Source organism: Ranitomeya imitator, chromosome 7, assembly GCF_032444005.1.
Source record: "Ranitomeya imitator isolate aRanImi1 chromosome 7, aRanImi1.pri, whole genome shotgun sequence".
In the NCBI taxonomy this organism is placed as follows: domain Eukaryota; kingdom Metazoa; phylum Chordata; class Amphibia; order Anura; family Dendrobatidae; genus Ranitomeya; species Ranitomeya imitator.
The window spans coordinates 189,545,858-189,566,101 of NC_091288.1; the positions used below are offsets into that span (position 1 = coordinate 189,545,858).

A 20,244-nucleotide genomic window follows, 5' to 3' on the forward strand; every position below is an offset into this window, starting at 1 on the left:
ATACAGCACAGAGCCATGTAGTATACAGCACAGAGCCACGTAGTATATTGCCCAGCCACGTATGTAACAGGTTAAAAAATAAACACATACTCCCCTTCCGAGGGCCCCTTGTAGTCCTGGCGCCTGTGTGCGGTGCACGCGGCAGCTTCCGATCCCAGGGTTGGTGTGAACACAGGACCTGTGATGACGTCGCGGTCACATGACCGTGACGTCATGGCAGGTCCTTTTCGCATAGCATCCTTAGCACCGCATACGCACCGCATACGCAGCATCAATAGTAAAAAGTTGGTCACACAGGGTTAATAGCTGCGTAACTGGAGTGCGTTACACCGCGCTCCGGTAACGCTGGCATTAACCCTGTGTGAGGGATGACTGGAGGGGAATATGGAGCGAGCACTGACTGACTGCGGGGAGGAAAGAGCAGCCATATTGCCGCCGGACTGTGGCTGTCGCTGATTGGTCGTGGCAATGGTCGTGGGCGTTTTGCCACGACCAATCAGCGAGTTGGATTCCATGACAGAGGCCGCGACCAATGAATATCCGTGACAGAAAGACAGACAGAAAGACGGAAATGACCCTTAGACAATTATATAGTAGACTAGATTGTGGCCCGATTCTAACGCATCGGGTATTCTAGAATATGCATGTCCCCGTAGTATATGGACAATGATGATTCCAGAATTTGCGGCAGATTGTGCCCGTCGCTGATTGGTCGAGGCAACCTTTATGACATCATCGTCGCCATGGCAACCATTATGACATCTACGTCGATACTGTGCCCGTCGCTGAATCAGAAACGTGGGATTTCTATGTCCTTTATGACATCATCGTCGCTGTGCCCGTTGCTGATTGGTCGAGGCCTGGCGGCCTCGACCAATCAGAGACGCGGGATGTCTACGTCCTTTATGACATCATTGTCGCTGTGCCCGCCGCTGATTGGTCGAGGCCTGGCAGCCTCGACCAATCAGAGACGCGGGATTCTACGTCGATGCTGTGCCCGTTTGCTGATTGGTCGAGGCCTGGCGGCCTCGACCATTCAGAGACGTGGGATTTCCAGGGATTTACACAAGGTGTTAAACTAAATTTTTTGGAGCAAGTCACAAGAACCTCTTTAAATGGAGAAGAGGGGTGCCTGCTTGACCATCATTCAAAATTAACTTTAAGCAGATGGGGGGGGCACCAGACCCCCATTCTAGTAATGAGTTGTGGCACCAAAAATCAGATTTTTATTTTTATGGGACAAGTATCCATTGTGGGGAAAGAGTCATCTAAAACAACGAGAAAACTATTAGGTAGCAATCTTTTTTTTTTTAATTTTTCGTCCACATTCTGCCATTTTTATGGCGCCTGTTAGTTTCCTTCCCCGCGGTGAATCCGGAAAAGTTGCAAAGAGAATCCTGCCCTTTTCATTTTATGACCGGTTACCACGGCAACCCTGTCCTCGTTATAAATTACATTCCCGCGTCCTGCCTCACGAGTGACACAATTTGTGCATATTTTATGAAGCCTTGTTAGGAGAATAGCGCTCCTGACAAAACGCTCCGCGGCGAGATAGCTCACCTCCATGAGCGCGCCGACGAGGCGCCTTAACCCTCCAGTTGCCTAGCCGTGCCGGCTCTCATGTAATCGCAGGGCTGGTAATAAAATGCTGTAAAGTGCGTTGTGCCCAAACGTAATGGAGCGCGTAATGTGCGACGGAGGAAGCCCTCCATCCACTAATCCTTCGTTAAGCAGGCATGCAATTTCACCGTGGTAGAGGGGTCTCGGCTTTCGCGGAGGATACTTTTGTCATTCGAGCCGCAATTATGTAGAGTAAGATTACTCGGTAATGGGCACTGTCATTGTGCGCCATTGGGTAGACTGGGAATTGTGGCCTGGTTCATAGACTTGCTGGCCGGTGTCATTGTGCTGCTTGGTGCCGCACCTTGCTGAGATCTTGCAGCACTGATCATATTCTGCTGCTTCTTCGTTTTATACGCTCTATAATGACCCTCAGCTCGCGGTCTTTGGAGGGAGTGCTGAGGATGGCGTCTTTTTAAAAGCGGTCCCTGTTGCTTTTTTTGTCATCGCACCGGCCAAAGACGCAGCAGTACATCTGATATCGATCCCCACTCATTTATATCGCACTGGTATCCCTTTTTAAAGCAGATTTGTCACCATTTCTCCCTGCACCATCCTCATACATTATTAAATAGATCTTTTAGACCTGGGGAGGCAGACTGATTTACTTTGAAAAGTTTTTTTTTTTTCTTTGCCTAATATTAAAACGGCCAGTTTGCATAAAAAAAAAATTTCTATGAAGTTTTAAAACAGATATTCTGACATTTCTGAGTAAGTACAGCAGCCTCATCAGGTCTAAGAAATGTATTTAAACAGATTTTTCACCACATTTCACAAAGCCACCTCATAATTAAACTTTTTAGGTTTTTGCGAGCATAGAAGGGAAGGTATTGATGGCAAAGATCATTAAAGCGCTCCATTCACCAGATTTTTCACGATACAACTTGTTTACCTCATTAAATAGATCTCTTAAACCTGAGGAGGCTGTTGTATTTACTTGTAAAGATCTGTCATAACGGCTACAATAGTCTTTATGAAAGTGAGACTCATTCTCCATTTACCTAACCTGACTGATACCACCTCAGTGGCCCTCCTCCCTGCTGCAATCTCACAATGCTCGGTACAAGCTGCAGTCGTCCGTAATTCTGGGTAGCTGGAGACTGAATCTCCTCGGACATCAGATTTAATCTATTGATGGATCCTACAATGTTCATTTTGATATTTGGATTCTACAGCCATTCTGACATGGAGTCTCAAAGTAAACATAGGTGTCTATTTAAAGGGGTTTTTCCACTTTTGGACCCCAAATGATTCCAGTAAGGTAAAACTATAGGATATAGTACTCTCCCTCCCCTGCTCTAGCTTCTGTGTTTTGGCTAAAAGGTGACATGATGTGGATAGCTTGCATCACCACTGCAGCCAATCACTGAGCTCAGCAGTTTGTGCCGGACCCCCAAAATCTGATTTTTATGACCAGCTTAAAGATGAGCCATGAATATAAAAGTACCAAACAATTCCACCCCTTTTATAGGTCTACAGTAATCTGGCAGCAAGTGATTTGCCTACAGCACAGCACCTCTACAGGATAATAGAAGCATTACATGTGTTGGGTCCTCCAAAGAGAGCTGCTCATTGTAGCCACTTTCTGCTCCAAGATTGTAAACAGAATAACATAAAGGGGCAGTCCAACTCTGATATTTGTTTTCCTTTTTTTTTTTAGAGGCATGCATTTGGGGTTAAAAATAAATAATTTTTGCAATTGAGATTCTTTCATTAAAAATTTTGAAGCTCGCTTTTATAGTCTTCGATGTGGTCTGTGGTCATAAATCGGCTAACGGAGCTCAGAAAACACAGATAAGACTTAAAGCTCTGTTGTCTGAATGAGCTTACTGACGGATTCCCAGTTAACCCATTCTGCAGCCAGCCATGCACAGTGCGACATAGAGGCTGTAGAAGTTAAAAAATTTTACAAAAATTATTTTTAGCCGAAAAATATACGCATTCAAGTAAGGAAAAAAGTGTTCCTAAAAGTGAATCTTTCCATTAGTACAAAACTAAAAAATGTGTTTTCTAAAGCCAAGCATTCCATAGGCATTCATAGACTATTTCTCGTTCTAACACGATGTTTCGCCCTTGTAAGAGATGATCATAATGTCTGAACCCGTTTTCTTTTCTCAGGTCGGGCGAGTCTATCCTCAAGCCGTGTATTTTCCCATCCGGACTCTGTATTTAACTCTGAAAATCGAGCAGCGGGAGCGTTACAAAAGCGGTGAGTCTCGGGCATCCCTGCAAATCTCTCGATTTTACACATATATTACAGCGGGAGAGGAGGTAATTTCATGCTTCCTTTTTGTGTTGCTGACGCAGCGGAAAGATGGCAAAAAGGCTGGAAAATTGTAATTTGCGTCTGGCTAAAGGTTTTTTGTTATTTTCTCCTCGTGAATCTTATGAACAGCGTTTTATGTAAGATGGCCGGGCTTTCTCCTTCACATCACAAATTGATTCCGCATCCCCTTATGCGTCTCAGGACTGTTCTTCCACCGCGGAGTGAAGATGGATCGGATCCCGCCATTCATGCATTTAGATTAGTGTCTGGCTGTCTTTTATGGGTTCAGAACTAAGAGCCATACGATACTTTGCCATAGATTTCTTCGTTTGAGCCACATACACTCTAATATAATTAATTTTTTGTGTATCTCAACCATTTTCCGAACCGATACTTTGCGCATTTTGCATCCTTTTCTGAATCTTTACCATAGAACTACAGTATTTCTGTCCAATCTTTGGTTAAAAAGGACAAAAGTTAGTAATAAAGTGGACTTGTCGCCAAATTTCACATTATGATCTGCATGCAGGGCCTCCCAGACCTGGTGAGGCTGGTGTACTTATTTGGATGTCGGGATTATTCAGCGATCTGACAAATTAGTAAGTCGAGCTGTAGAAAAAGAGCTTGTATCCAAGCTCTGCCCATCCTGCCTGGTTTGACAGCCGCAGCTCGTATGGAGCAGCGGGAGATCTCAGCAGGAAGGAGGCACGTTGAGGAGCTGTCAATCCTGAAACATAGACGGATGTAAAAAATTATCTTGTTGCGTTAATGTTGGCGTTCTATAAAATTGCTAGAGAAATAAATATGAAAAAACAAAGAGAAAACCGAGTCAAACATTCCATTAAAATATCACTAAAGTTTATTGATTCAATTAAATAAACAATATACAAAAAAATATTAATTAATAAATACAAAAAAAGTAATGCATTGGGTTTTAGTCACAAAGTGACTAAATCCAGAGGTGTAAACAATGGGCCGAAGAAAAGGTCAGGATTTGTAATAGTGTGCAAACAGAAGAAAAAGAGGATATGTAATCCATTTCCAAGGGCAGTAACAAAAAGATATCACATGCCAGTATATACCAGCAATGCCACATTGGCATTAGGTATCCAATAACCAAAACAGTATGCATGCAAAAAGCCTCTAAATCCCTTCTGTTGCACCCCGTACCTGTCCAAAGTAATGTTAATAACATCGGGAATATTTACCCTTTATAATGATGCATCCTGCCTAGACCTCGGCCACCTACCCCAACGCGCGTTTCGTCTTCAAATGTTGCTTCCTTGGGGGATAAATAGATATTGCAGTAGATGTGCTCAATAGATCAGAAAAATCGTTGTTTTTTCCCCACCAATTAAAGGGACTGTGTAGCCACTTGTGAGTTTTCTAGACCTCAGAGCCTAATTTATAAATGGAATTAGAAATCTACTGGGATAATATGTTGTTGGAAGCTGAGGATATATGTATGATGCTGTTTTGTTTTTTTGCTTTCTCCCAGACTCTGGACAGCACCAACCAAGCTCCGTCGGCACCCAGTCCCATTCTGCCTCTGACCCAGGACCCATCAGAGCCACCGCACCCATGTGGCGGTGCAGCCGGATTATGCACATGCAGAGAGAATTGCATCCCACCCTGCTGTCATCGTTGGAAGGCATCGTAGACCAGATGGTTTGGTTCAGAGAGAACTGGCATGAAGAGGTAAGTGAGGGGTCCTGTGTGCACTTGGTGGTCATGCCTGTAAACCTAATACAATCAGTAGGTGACTACGATACACTTTCTGGCTTCTGCTTAGTTTTTTTTAATCCTCACTTTTTAGTCTGTATTGGGACAGCTTTGCCCATTTTATGTCTTTTTTTAACTTTTTTTTTTTTTTTTAATGAATTTCAGGTCCTCAGACAGTTGCAGCAAGGGCTGGCGAAATGTTACTCCGTGGCCTTTGAGAAAAGTGGGGCGGTCTCTGATGCTAAAATCACCCCTCATACTCTGAACTTTGTCAAGAAGCTGGTCAGCACCTTCGGCGTGGGCTTGGAGAACGTCTCCAACGTCTCGACCATGTTCTCCAGCGCGGCCTCCGAGTCGTTGGCACGGAGAGCTCAGGCCACGGCTCAAGATCCCGTCTTCCAGAAGCTGAAAAGCCAGTTTACGACAGGTAATTCAGGCTCAGGGCTTCATATTCTGCTTTCCTTCATGCCTTGTACTTTACCGGGACCACTCTCGTCTACTGTATCAGTAAGTCCATGATGAAAGTAGGACTATGACTTTCCACAGATGGATCCTATTATATAACACATCTCTCGCAGGGGAACCTCAAGGCTACCGTGCAGAATAAATGGCTTTCTATGTAAAATATGGATGGCTTGAGTTTTCCCAAGCAAATACTTGTGTGGCTCACCATTCTGCCTTCTCAGTAATGGGGTCTTCTTAAACGAAATCTGTAGTAGCATCAACCCTCCTAAGCCATCTATGTGGACATGCAGGTCATAAAAAGTGGAGTAAAATTATACCTCAATATCTGCGATTCGATGTCTTTTACCCAATAAATTAATGGTTTTTTTAAATATGTAAATGAGCCTTTAAGATCTATGGGCCAGACATAGATCTTCCTGAGAGTCTGCCTCCAGAGCTGCTTATAATTGAAAGGGGGCGTTACCAGTGTGACTGACAGTCTGCTCTATATGTCCTAACACTGGTAAAGCCTGTGGAGGCAGATTCTCAGGGAGATCTATGTCCCGCCCATAGGTCTTAACAGCTCATTTACATATTAATAAAAACATGGATTTCTCTGGAATAAAACATCGGATCGCAGATATCAAGGTGTCATTTTATTCAACTTCTTATGACCTACATGCCCATATAGATGACTTAGGAGGGTTGATCCTACTGACACATTCCCTTTAAAAAAAAAAAAAAAGAAAATAAGGCATTGATCAGTATCTATTTGTTTATTCCTCCCTGACGAATCTCACTACCCCAACCCTAAAGTAAATGCATTTCCCCTACAATATCAGGTACCCATTGACTATTCGGAGCTGACACTGATCTGATATTGCTGCACATAGACATCAGTTTTGGCACCTTTTTAAAGGAGAATTCCCCTTTAATTCTGTGACTTGCAGGCAGTCTGGTGGCATGCTGATTTCTCCAGCATTGTAAAGCCACTGCGATATGGAAATTGGCTGCTGGGATTCACTTTTAAAGTGGCTTCCAGCGTTAACTACGACCTACATATCTGAAGCCCATTAAGTCTTCCATGATGCAGACTGTGTGGCACAACAGTTGCATGACAGTAGATAATGGAAGACGTGAACCATGTGATTAAATTTAATGGATGAAGGCCAGCAGGCTAAAAGGCGGCGACGCGCTCTTCTTCGAGTCCCAGCGATTGTTTGCACACTCTCAGAAATTCAATTGCGGTTAATGCTCTGCAGTGTTGCCTTCCTTCTGTTTAATGGGTCTGCGTCGCTTCCGGTAATATAGTGTTTTTTTGGAAAAGCAAAGCCCCTTTGGAGGAAGACGTGCTTGATTAACCTTTAAAGATCTATTTATATCTGTATATTGTACGCGATTTCCTGACTAGTGGGAGCGGAGGAAAGCTGACGAATGGGCACATCTCATGCACCAGGGACTCGGATCCCTCCTGAGGATATATCGCGGCAGATGTTTTTCTTCTTAATAGTCCGCTTTAATTCAGTCCGCTGCTGGTCTGGTTTAATGAGCAGTATGCAGCCTACCTAATAAAACGTACTCCGATATGTGCTGCATTACAGCCGCCTTCTACTTCTGTACATACTGATTGCATCATTAAAGGGAATCTGGCAGCAGCCTTTTGCCGTGTAATCCGAGTAGGGACCGATCCCCTCATTCCAGCGATGTCACTTACTTTGATGTAGTTTTCATGAAATTAGTGTTTTATCAGCAGGAGATTATCACTACAGGACTGGTTGTCTCATGCCATGTAGTCCTGCTTTGTGTAGCCACGCCCCCACCTCTGTTTGGCAGCCAATCAGTAGTGTGGGCGGGGTTATTCAGAGCGCTGCATTCTAAGAACTGGAAGATCTCCAGCAAAGAAAACATGGATTTTATCAAAACTGCAGCAAGCAGCCCAGTAAGTGACGCATCGTTGGAATCAGGGTCTCTGCACCTACATCATTCTACTCTTAGATTACATTAAAACAAAATGGTGACCGATTCCCTTTAAAATTGGTAAGTGATAAATACCATCATTTAAGTTCATTGGATCATTACTGCGTAAGGTTCAGGATTGTTGTGATTCTCAGTTGCTTTGTTTTTGCAATTTTCTCCATTTATGATGATGAGAGTAACCCATACGTCTGTTGGCCGATCTCTCAGCGGACTGCTGTCACTCCCTAAAGCACATGAATGGTCGGCCAGGTATTCTCTATGGGCAGAGAGTGGTAAGCTGCCGCCGGCAGACTCTCCTGGGATCGGCTTATCTGTCTACAGACAGGGTTGGAGCCATTTTGGTGGAGTCTGTGTCATGGAAATTAAGGAGTCGGAGTTTTGGCTTACCGACTCCACAGCCCTCTCTGGCTGAGTCGGAGCCATTTTGGTGGAGTCTGAGTCGGTGTCATGGAAATTGAGGAGTCAAAGTCGGAGGTTTGGCTTACCGACTCCACAGCCCTGGCAGAGCTGTGGAGTCGGAGCCCATTTTTGGTGGAGTCTGAGTCGGTGTCATGGAAATTAAGGAGTCGGAGTTTTGGCTTACCGACTCCACAGCCCTGTCTGGCTGAGTCGGAGTCATGGAGTCGGAGCCATTTTGGTGGAGTCATGGAAATTGAGGAGTCAGTCGGAGGACTCCACAGCCCTGCCTACAGAGCAAAAAGATCAGTCATTTATGATCAGACCGCCCGATCCTCATCTCCCTGCCATCATCTATCAGGATGATCCCATACACTTCAAAGAGTTGGCTGATCCCTCTGAAATTGTACAAGGCCCTGGGCGATCAAAGGGATGACAGCATGTAGACCTCTACGGGTCGCCCAATGGTTGCATCTTCTCCTCTCCTCCATTGAGTCCATAGGTTCTGGGGTTTGGAGATCGACGGCTGTCACTCATTTCTTCTCTTTTGTTTTGTTTTTTTAGATTTTGACTTCAGTGTCCCAGGCTCCATGAAGCTGCATAATCTCATCTCCAAACTTAAGAAGTGGATCAAGATCCTAGAAGCCAAAACAAAGCAGCTGCCCAAGTTCTTCCTTATCGAGGAGAAGTGCCGATTCCTCAGTAATTTCTCGGCCCAGACAGCAGAAGTGGAGATTCCCGGGGAGTTCCTCATGCCAAAACCGACGCATTATTACATCAAGATTGCCAGGTAAAATGGACAACACCTCCGAGTAGTGAGAACACGTCCAGCGCGCCGCAGGTCAATGGTTTGATGATGTCTTTGAAGCAAGTTTTGCTTGCAACTTTGTGACCTTCCAGCTGTCAGAGCGTGATGAATTGTTTATTAACGCTGCCATTTTGGGTGGCACTCTTAGCGTTACCTTGCTTCCTGATTGTTCTGGAAATGTCTTCTCATTTCTCTCGTTGCTATGACAGTTCTGGGACGTTGTCCTTTCTAGTAAAATGCTAGAATACAAAGAAAAATTGAATACGGCCACCTAATGGCCTCCCAAGTGAAGTCCTTGACAGCTACTAGCAGGCTGGGTCACAATAATAGTTTAAAGGGATAAAGTAAAAACTGATTTATATTCACCAGGACGTGAAATATGTACAGAATGTTACAAAGCCAACCACCTCCGATCTTGGCCCAACCGATCCACATACTGATTAGACAACACATAAAACAGTCTTCCCGTTGGATTATTGCTCTAGGAAGGGACAAGGTGATCTGTTTACTGTATTTAAAGGCCTGCTTCACCTGTGAGTGCTAATTCACAACTTAATGTGATCTACCCTGTCTGTCTAAGGATTTATACTGCAGAAAAAGTAATACAGAAGTGATGACGGTGTCACACACCTGACCGGGTGCTTCGGGCTCTGCTCCCTTCCCCTGGGTTGGCTGCCTCTGTTGTGCTCCACTCCAGGTTGATTAATAACATTATCTCTCTATATCTATTTGAGGCCCATTGACACACCTTTGTCTTGGGATTGAGACTCTAGTGTTCCTTATTTGTTTTACCCCATTAGCTGTACTCGCATCCATCCCTGCTGGGTTCCACTCCATCTGTCTGTCTGCTCCTGAGTTTCCAGTTAGTCCCAGTTCCCATGAGTCCACGTGTTGTCTAGAAGCTGCACCAGCGTCTTGTGTCCAAGTGCCCACCCAGAGCAGATCCACCACACCTGGTGAGCCCTTACAGATGGACTTCCCTGTGAGACTACTAATGTCCTTGATGTATATATATCTCGGACCAGACCTACTTTCAATTTCGAGGGCTACCCATACTTGTGCACCTCAGTCACTCGGCCAATATTGAAACCAGTTTATGAGATCATGCGACTATAAGTGACCTATTTTGCAGACCATCATAGCGTCAGGACTGAGTGGGAGTTATACAAAGCCCCCTGTGATACAAGTGTCAGTATTAAAAGGGTTGTCCTAACTTGGGAAGGAACCAAATATCCACAGGGAAGATAACTGCTGGCTGCTGCGGCTTTGAAGTGTTCCTGCTGGAATAGAGCAATGGCCATGCGTGCAGGGCTCTGCTCCATTCACTATCTATGGGATAGCTCACTATCTCTGGCCAGTCCCATTTGACAATGAATGGAGCCATGTTGTGCATGGATATTTTAGTCACATTCTTAGGGGTGTGGGGTACCAGCAGTTGGACCTGTGGAGGTGGGGGTGTAACAGCAGTTGGACCTGTGGTGGTGGGGGTGTAACAGCAGTTGGACCTGTGGTGGTGGGGGTGTAGCAGAAGTGGGACCTGTGGTGGTGGGGGTGTAAGAGCAGTGGTACCTGTGGTGGGGGGAATACCAGCAGTGGGAGCTGTGGTGGGGTGAGTACCAGCATTGGGACCTGTGGTGGTGGGGGGAGTACCAGCATTGGGACCTGTGGTGGTGGGGGAGTACCAGCAGTGGGACCTGTGGAGGTGGGGGGAGTACCAGCATTGGGACCTGTGGTGGTGGGGGAGTACCAGCAGTGGGACCTGTGGAGGTGGGGGGAGTACCAGCATTGGGACCGGTGGTGGTGGGGGAGTACCAGCAGTGGGACCTGTGGAGGTGGGGGAGTACCAGCAGTGGGACCTGTGGAGGTGGGGGGAGTACCAGCATTGGGACCGGTGGTGGTGGGGGAGTACCAGCAGTGGGACCTGTGGAGGTGGGGGAGTACCAGCAGTGGGACCTGTGGAGGTGGGGGAGTACCAGCAGTGGGACCTGTGGAGGTGGGGGAGTACCAGCAGTGGGACCTGTGGAGGTGGGGGGAGTACCAGCATTGGGACCGGTGGTGGTGGGGGAGTACCAGCAGTGGGACCTGTGGAGGTGGGGGAGTACCAGCAGTGGGACCTGTGGAGGTGGGGGAGTACCAGCAGTGGGACCTGTGGAGGTGGGGGAGTACCAGCAGTGGGACCTGTGGTGGGGGGGAGTACCAGCAGTGGGACCTGTGGGGGGGGGGAGTGGTACCAGCAGTGGGACCTGTGGTGGTGGCGGGAGTACCAGCATTGGGACCTGTGGTGGTGGGGGGGGAGTACCAGCATTGGGACCTGTGGTGGTGGGGGAGTACCAGCAGTGGGACCTGTGGTGGGGGGGAGTACCAGCAGCGGGACCTGTGGGGGGGGGGGGGGAGTGGTACCAGCAGTGGGACCTGTGGTGGTGGGGGTGTAACAGCAATGGGACCTGTGGCGGGGGGAGGGGTACCAGCAGTGGGACCTGTAGTGTGGAGACCCGTGGTGGGGAGGTGTACCAGCAGCTGGATCCATGGTCGTGGGGGGGGGGGGGGGGGGGTGTACCAGCGGCGGGACTCGTGGGGAGGGGAGTACCAGCATTTGGACCCTTGAAGGGGGAGGCAGTGGGACCTATGGAGGTGGGTACCAGGAGCCGGGAACTGTGGGGGGCTACCAGTAGTGGCACCCGTGAAGGGGAGAGGCAGCGGAACCTATGGGGGTGGGTACCAGCAGCGGGACCTGTGGTGTGGAGGGATACCAGCAGCGGGACCTGTGGTGGGGGGTGCCAGCAGTGGGACCTGTGGGGGGCTACCAGTAGTAGCACCCATGAAGGGGAGAGGCAGCGGGACCTATGGGGGTGGGTACCAACAGCGGGTCATGGGGGGAGGGGTACCAGCAGTGGGACCTGTGGTGTGGAGGGGTACCAGCAGTGGGACCTGTGGTGTGGAGGGGTATCAGCAGCGGGACCTGTGGGGGGGGGCTACCAGTAGTGGCACCCGTGAAGGGAGAGGCAGCGGGACCTATGGGGGTGGGTACCAGCAGCGGGACCTATGGGGGTGGGTACCAGCAGCGGGACCTGTAGCGATCAGCAAGTTACTGTGAATAAGGGCTGGCCTTTCTAATTAGGACAGGTTCTTTAATGTTCCCATACACATTATGCTGCTGCCAGTCACACCTGATTTCAGCAGGGCAGGCCAACCACAAATTGACTCGGTCTTCCGAACTTTCACCCATCAGCCGACATCGTGGGAAAGAAGGATCAGGCATGGTGGATGACAACATGCTAAATACTGGTTTTGATGGACGAGGTATCTGACCGCGGCTCGTTCCCTACCGAACACTAGCCCATGGCCACCTATAGATCTGATGACTAGGTGCCCTGATAAGGGGCCGGCGGGGACGGTCGCACTTACAGATAGCGCTGCTGAGTACAGACTGAAGATTTCTCTGATGTTACAGCCGAGAGTAAGATTGGAGCTGGAAGGTTTCATCTTCCCCATCAGGCTGATTACCACCCAGCATACATTACAACTTGGCACAGAGTCCGTCTTCCAAGCACTTTCCCCATCACCGACAATAAGAGCTTCTCCTCATTTTGCTGATTGGACTTTGAAACTAAGAAGCCTAAACCTCCTCCCTGCTGCTTTCTCACCAGCCCGTGCCTTAACTCTTGTGGCTCCAGAAGGAGCAGTCTTTTCTATGTGGTGGCAATATTCGCACATATGACATCGCTGCAAACTGGGGGGCTGTAAAATGTGCAAGATAGGCTCATTAAAAGTGTTTGCTCCCCTCTTAAACTTGCCATGCATTTTATATAGCCGTGAGCTTTATGGACCCCCATATACATGTAGACTGGGCCTAGTGTACTTGTGTCCTGAATGGGTAGAGGGTGGGGGAGTAAGTGGCTGCAAGACACCTCTGGTGGGCGCTTATCTTCATTAAAGGGAATCTGTCACCAAATATTTGCTATGTAATCTGAGAGCAGCATTATGTAGGGACAGAGACCCTGATTTCAGCAATGTGTCACTTACTGGACTACATGCTGCAATTTTCTCAAGCAGCTGAGCCCTGTATAACTCCGCCCATACCACTGATTGGCCGCTTTCAGTGGTGGGGCGTGGTTGGACCAGAAGGCACAAGACTCCTAGTCCTGTAGTGATAATCTCCCGCTGATAAAACACTTATTTTATTGAAACTGCACAAAGCAGCCCATTAAGTGACACATAGCTGTAATCAGGGTCTCAGACCCTACATCATGCTGCTCTCAGATTACATAGGAAAGAACTGATGACAGGTTCCTTTTAAGAACATACGGATCGGGCATGTTTATACCCAACAGCACAATCCTTCTTTCTTCACTCAATCTGGCGAGCGCACGGACAACCCTATTGACCAGTTCTTCAGGTTAGCCATTCACATTGCTGATAACGTTTCTGTGTTTGTATAGGTTTATGCCTAGAGTGGAGATTGTCCAGAAGCACAATACGGCCGCCAGACGACTCTACATCCGAGGGCACAACGGGAAGATTTATCCTTACCTGGTCATGAACGACGCCTGTCTGACCGAGTCCCGCAGAGAAGAGCGGGTCTTACAGCTGCTGCGTCTCCTCAACCCATGCCTAGAAAAGAGAAAGGAGACCACAAAGCGCCATCTTTTCTTTACCGGTAAGTAGGCGCCCCAGTCCCCGTCATCAACTGGTCTTGGATTGCATCGCATGAACCCCCCCGGCCTGTGTAATAAGGCTTGGGTATGAGTCGGGGGTCTGACACCGTATAGATCTCTGATCGGATAAGTCATCCGTGACCCTGTAAAGCTGGCATGGGTGGCACCGCACCCTTCACAGAGGTGGCATCACTGTGTTTTTGGAGATCGCTTTATCTGCATTTACCATTAATTGACGGCGCTGCTGGAGCTCACGTGGGGCTACTTGTTCCAGGCTACAGAGACGGATATTTTCTACCCCCTGCTCGAGCTAACTGGGAAGAGAATGCAAGATCCGGCCGACTAATGAAGAGACGGCACGTGGCACACATTGTGCTAATGAGCCTGTAATTATCAGACAGATAGCGCTCCTCCAGCCATTTAATCAAGACCTTCTCTTCTCCCCACAACTGCGTTCCGCTCGGCTCGGATCAGACTCGCCAATTAACCCTTTTTATTCCTTCTGTCTTACACTTGCCATCATTGCTGGCTTTTTCCACTAAGATCATTTATCACCTAACCACAGAATAGGTGATAAATGTATGATTGTTGGGGGGTCCGACTGCTGCTACCTTACTGATTCCGAAAATAGAGGTCCCAACCTCCCCTGTGTGTCCCTGATTTTTGGCTTCAATTGTACAAACCACGTGGCCAAAACATTGCAAGCCGCTCCTATAATGCAGTGAAACTATGCATCTTGCGTCCGATTGCTGTACTTGAAGGTCTTGTCCTCTACTCGAACAACCCCTTCTGAAGTCCTGTGCTTCCCCACAGTAAGATATTAACACCTATACTCCTCTCCGGTGGCAGCGCTGTTCCAGCGGTACCGCCGGTACTGGCGCTTCCGGAGATCCTGTGACATCGACATCTGAGAGCTGCGGCTGCTCTCGCTTCCTCCAGTTGTCTTGATCTGCCCAAAGGAGGTGAGAGTGAGGCAAGCACTGATTGATCTCTGAGATTGTGTGACATAAAAATGTCACGCGAGCCCTGGGAGAATCAGCGCTGGAATAGCTGGAACAGCGCTGGCACTGTATGTGAGCATAGGTGTTATAATTTTACTGGGAGGAAATAGAGATTCAGAAGGGGATTGTCTTGAGTAGTCGACAAACCCTTTAAGGGTACTCTTCCCTGAATCAAATCACCAGAGCAAACTGAGGGCAGTGAAACGGCAAACAATGCTGGGTGAGTTCAGCTCTGAAGCCTTTAGAATAGTGAAAAAAGCTGTGGTCTATAATACAGCCTATGAATCAGAATAAAAGGAGTAAGGATTTACATTTGCAAAGCCAATTTGTTTTGTTTTTTGTGTCCATTTACATGATGAAGTCTTCTCGGCATAAATTGACTGTTCAAACCAAGCCCAGGCTCTCAGTGCACCCTTAGCGTTGCTATACACGGCACCTTCCCGCCTACTTGCTTTCCATTTCCGCTCTTTGATTGACAGGTGCCAGAGTTAACAAGTCGCTGGGAAGGTGCACTGTACTGTTTGGCCGCGCCGGGAACGCACCTAGCGCCTGTGCTTGGTTTGAACAGTCACTCTATGCGGACAGATTCCCTTTAAATTTTCATGGAGTCAGGGACACTCGGCCGCACGTCTCGTTCCGTCCCGCTCGGTAATCCTGTGCAAGTAAATATTTATTATGGCTTATGTGAGACGAGGGAACGGCTCCGCTAATCTCATAATGCGGACGGTAATCTGCGGATGACAGCCTGTACCTGCTCAGCCCCGTCTCTTCCAGCCGCGGTGTCACTAATGCAGCCACGCCGGGCTGCTCTTATACCGCTCTGTAAATGGAACAACAACACATTTTTATTTTATTACACCTTAATTAATCCGCACATTAATAGCCACAGGTAATGAGCTGTTACTTTTATGGCAAGTTTCCCCATCATTTGTGGGATTCATATGTTTTATAAAGGGGTCTTCTAACACCCCTTATAGACCCTCCTTCTACAGTATTCCATATCACTGCAGCGCCTCCACAGGTCAAGTGAAGCATTACACCATAACCACTTGTGTATTTAAACATAAGGCCACATTCACACGCTCCTTTTTATCCTGCGGGTTCTCCCGCAGCGGATTTGATAAATCTGCAGGGCAAACCCGCTGCGGTTATCCCTGCAGATTTATCGCGGTTTGTCCTGCGGGTTCCGCTGCGGGATTTACCCCTACTATTGATGCTGCATATGCAGCAATATGCAGCATCAATAGTAGTGTTAAAAATAATAAAATCATGGTATACTCACCCTCCGACGTCCCGATCTCCTGGGCGCTGCAGGCGGCGGTCCGGTTCCAAAGTTGCTGTGCGACCAGGACCTTCGGTGACGTCACGGTCATGTGACCGCGACGTCACCGCAGGTCCTGGTCGCATAGCAAACCTGAGACCGGACGGCCGCGTGCAGCACTGAGACTTCAGAGGTGAGTATAGCTTATTTTTTATTTTAATTCTTTTTTTTTTAATACAAATTTGTTTCCCGGGGCCTGGAGGAGAGTCTCCTCTCCTCCACCCCGGGTATAACCCGCACATTATCCGCATTACTTCCCGCATGGTGTGCACAGCCCCATGCGGGAAGTAAGCGGATCAATGCATTTCTATGGGTGCAGAATCGCTGCGATTCTGCACAAAGAAGTGACATGGTCCTTTTTTTCCGCAGCAATTCTGCGCGGCTTTTTTCGGGTTTTTCCACATCATGTGCACTGCGGTTTCTGTTTTCCATAGGGTAACATTGTACTGTACCCTGCATGGAAAACAGCTGCGGACCCGCAGCGGCAAAAACGCCGCGGTTCCGCAGTAAAAACCGCATAGTGTGAACATGGCCTAAAAGCGCCGTATGTTCATTATCTGGAAATGACACCTCGAGATGATGTAAAATAGTCAAGACATCTGCTGATTAGGATTTTTATTCTTTCTCTATTACACGGATACGTTTTCAATAGGTCCTAACTGCTCTACTGACATGTCCGTCTTAGTATATACTTGTCTTTCCTGATAAATAACAATCTCAGGGCACTTTTTCTTAAGATGCTGCGTTATCCAGTTCCTCCTGGGTGTGTCCCTACACTGTCTGTCACTGTCCAATCAGGGCTTACAATGTCTGTAGGACACGCCTCCGAGGAGCCGGCTTCCGCTCATGTACACCACTGCCATCCTTGATATTCCTCCTGGGTGTGTCCATACACTGTCCAATCAGGGCTTACAATGTCTGTAGGACACGCCTCCGAGGAGCCGGCTTCCGCTCATGTACACCACTACCATCCTTGATATTCCTCCTGGGTGTGTCCCTACACTGTCTGTCACTGTCCAATCAGGGCTTACAATGTCTGTAGGACACTCCTCCGAGGAGCCGGCTTCCGCTCATGTACACCACTGCCATCCTTGATATTCCTCCTGGGTGTGTCCCTACACTGTCACTGTCCAATCAGGGCTTACAATGTCTGTAGGACACTCCTCCGAGGAGCCGGCTTCCGCTCGTATACACCACTACCATCCTTCATATTCCTCCTGCAAATGTGTAACTAAATTGACATCTTGGCTTTACCATTCTTGTCATCCATAGGTTGTGTTTCTACACGTGTGCAACCACTGCTAACAATATAGGGCCTCCTATTAGGTTCTGTTCATACATGCTGCTATTATCCTTGTGCTTTTTTGTACTCTGTTATTCCCCCTGGAAATGTATGAATAAACATAAATGGGTATTCCCATCTCCAAGATCCTATCCCAATATATAGTAGATGTAAGATTATTAGCAAATACTTCCAGTTTGAAATGTAGTACAGTTCTTCTGATTCACTATGTCGCTGGTTATTGCAGTAGCTTAGGTATCCATGGTTTCAACCACTCACATAGTGACAGTTAGATGCTAGTGGTCGTAACCATGGATACCTAAGCTATTGCCATGCCCTGCACGTGTGGTAAGTGACGTAGTGAATCAGAAGAACTATACTACATTTCTATTTGGAGATATTTCCTAATATCATTACTATTACATCCACTATTTGTTGGGATAGGATTTGGAGATTGGAATGCCCTTTTAACATTATAATTCTACTTATCAGAATATTACGTCCGTACACACAAGTCCCATTAGTGCTGTATGGTAGCGCCCCCGTTGTCAGTGATCATTATTTTTCCAGGAGTGACAACAGAGGGTCATAATGCTAAATTCTAAACATTTAACAGGAAATATAAGTAATTACAGAACATCCAGCCTCTCTGCCCAATTGCTAAGTATATAATGTTCCATTTTATTTAATTATGACTGATATGCCTTTTTTATTGCCCCCAATTTTTAGCACCAGCCTTGTAGTGGGGGGCAGGTGATCAGTTTGGCTATTTTCTTGGTCCTGTAGATGGATTTACATGATGATGATGATGATGTTTGCTCCTCCAGGACTCCATTACTATCGTTTTGCATTAATCAGTCTCCCCCCTCTCTCTCCTTACAATTATTTCCAGTCCCCCGCGTCGTGGCCGTCTCACCGCAGATGCGTCTGGTGGAAGACAATCCCTCTTCTCTCTCCTTGGTGGAGATCTATAAGCAGCGCTGCGCCAAGAAGGGCATCGAGCATGACAACCCTATTTCACGTTACTATGACAGATTGGCCACAGTTCAAGCCCGAGGGACCCAGGCCAGCCATCAGGTACGACATCTGCGACTAATGAGCCTGACCGCCGCACTGTACGACCATTCTGCACCCTGCTCCAGCCTGATCGCCCTGTATTGCTACCGTGGAGGTAGGTCGTGTCTAGAGAAGAGCGCCACGTCACACGATAAGTCACCCCCAGCCGCCGGACCCTCCATGCGGTCATCCTCTCCGGGAGACCGCGCTTTTCTACGTGTGCGTGGCGTTTCTTTAACTCCGTCGGCAGCTTAGTGAAAGAGAATAATCTAGGAATAACAGTCTGAGCAATTAAAAAAAAACCCATAAAATATATTATTAGCACTTAATTTGGCATCCGATAATCCAGAATTTATTGCAATTCTGCAAGACCCAGACCTACGCCTGTGTTTAGGATAGACTATCAATCTTGCATTGGTGATCCTCTGCCAACACACAGACCTGCAGTGATCATCTGATTCATGAGTCAGAGCTGCAGTACCACGAACGGCCACAGCTTTGTGTGTGGCACTGTCACAGTGAAGTGTGATCTATGCCCCAGGTGGTATTATTGTATCTTTCAGTCAGACCTGCATCAATTAAAGGGGTTATCCAATACTATTGTATTTTTTGTTTGTTTTTCTTTTTTTTTTTTTTACTGTGGAGAGGTGTGAACAGTCATTTTGTATTGACAGAGTCCCTTTAAAGGGAATCTGTCAGCAGGTCCCTGCTATGTAATCTGAGAGTACCATAAATGTAGAGGTGAGACCCTGATTCCAGCAATATATCACTTATTAGGCTGCTTAGTGCAGTTTTTATGTAATCCATGTTTTCTCTGTTATAGATTTATTAAAGCTCAGAATTCTGAGCCTTTATAACCCCACACAGTGCTTAAATGCTGATCCCTGTATAACCCCGCCCACACAGTGCTTAGAATGCTGATCCCTGTATAACCCCGCCCACACAGTGCTTAAATGCTGATCCTTGTATAACCCCGCCCACACTGCTTAGAATGCTGATCCCTGTATAACCCCGCCCACACAGTGCTTAGAATGCTGATCCCTCTATAACCCCGCCCACACAGTGCTTAGATGCTGATTCCTCTATAACCCCGCCCACACAGTGCTTAGATGCTGATCCCTTTATAACCCCGCCCACACAGTGCTTAGATGCTGATCCCTGTATAACCCCGCCCACACTGTGCTTAGATGCTGATCCCTCTATAACCCCGCCCCCACAGTGCTTAGATGCTGATCCCTGTATAACCCCGCCCACGCAGTGCTTAGATGCTGATCCCTCTATAACCCCGCCCACACAGCTCAGTAAGTGGGTATGATGGTGACCTGGGCAGACCTCACCCCAGGGTCAGGCCGCGGCGGGGAGGTTTATCATTCTGATTCTGCAGCAGGTCCGCTCTGTGCCCATCATATGCGGTAGGTTAATGCTCGGCCTCCAGTAAGTTACGAGACCTTGTGGTTTAATATGACAGAAGTGTTAATATCCAATAAAGAAAGACATTTCTCTAATTGAAGCAAATGGATAGTATTGTCAAAAAAAGGGGAAATATGGCTTCCAGCTCATAAGATTTTATTCTCCTAATTATCTGGGTAACGATGTCTCCAATCTCTATACAGTCAGTCTGTATTTCTCAGCTACTTTTTTTACTGCTAATAATTCCCCTGCAGTTTAGTGAACCCTCTATAAATAATGTGCTAGG

The 20,244-nt window shown here is 47.4% G+C and overlaps 1 protein-coding gene across 1 annotated transcript in view; it reads left to right on the top strand.

Annotated features, from left to right (window-relative positions):
• TRRAP (transformation/transcription domain associated protein) overlaps positions 1-20,244 on the top strand; it is a 166,518-nt gene that overhangs the window by 138,238 nt on the left and 8,036 nt on the right. Inside the window, exons 63-68 of the mRNA XM_069734247.1 lie at positions 3,739-3,829; positions 5,385-5,584; positions 5,774-6,035; positions 8,990-9,215; positions 13,673-13,890; positions 18,385-18,569. Of these exons, the coding sequence (XP_069590348.1) occupies positions 3,739-3,829; positions 5,385-5,584; positions 5,774-6,035; positions 8,990-9,215; positions 13,673-13,890; positions 18,385-18,569 (1,182 nt within the window). The remainder of the gene's footprint in view (positions 1-3,738; positions 3,830-5,384; positions 5,585-5,773; positions 6,036-8,989; positions 9,216-13,672; positions 13,891-18,384; positions 18,570-20,244) is intronic.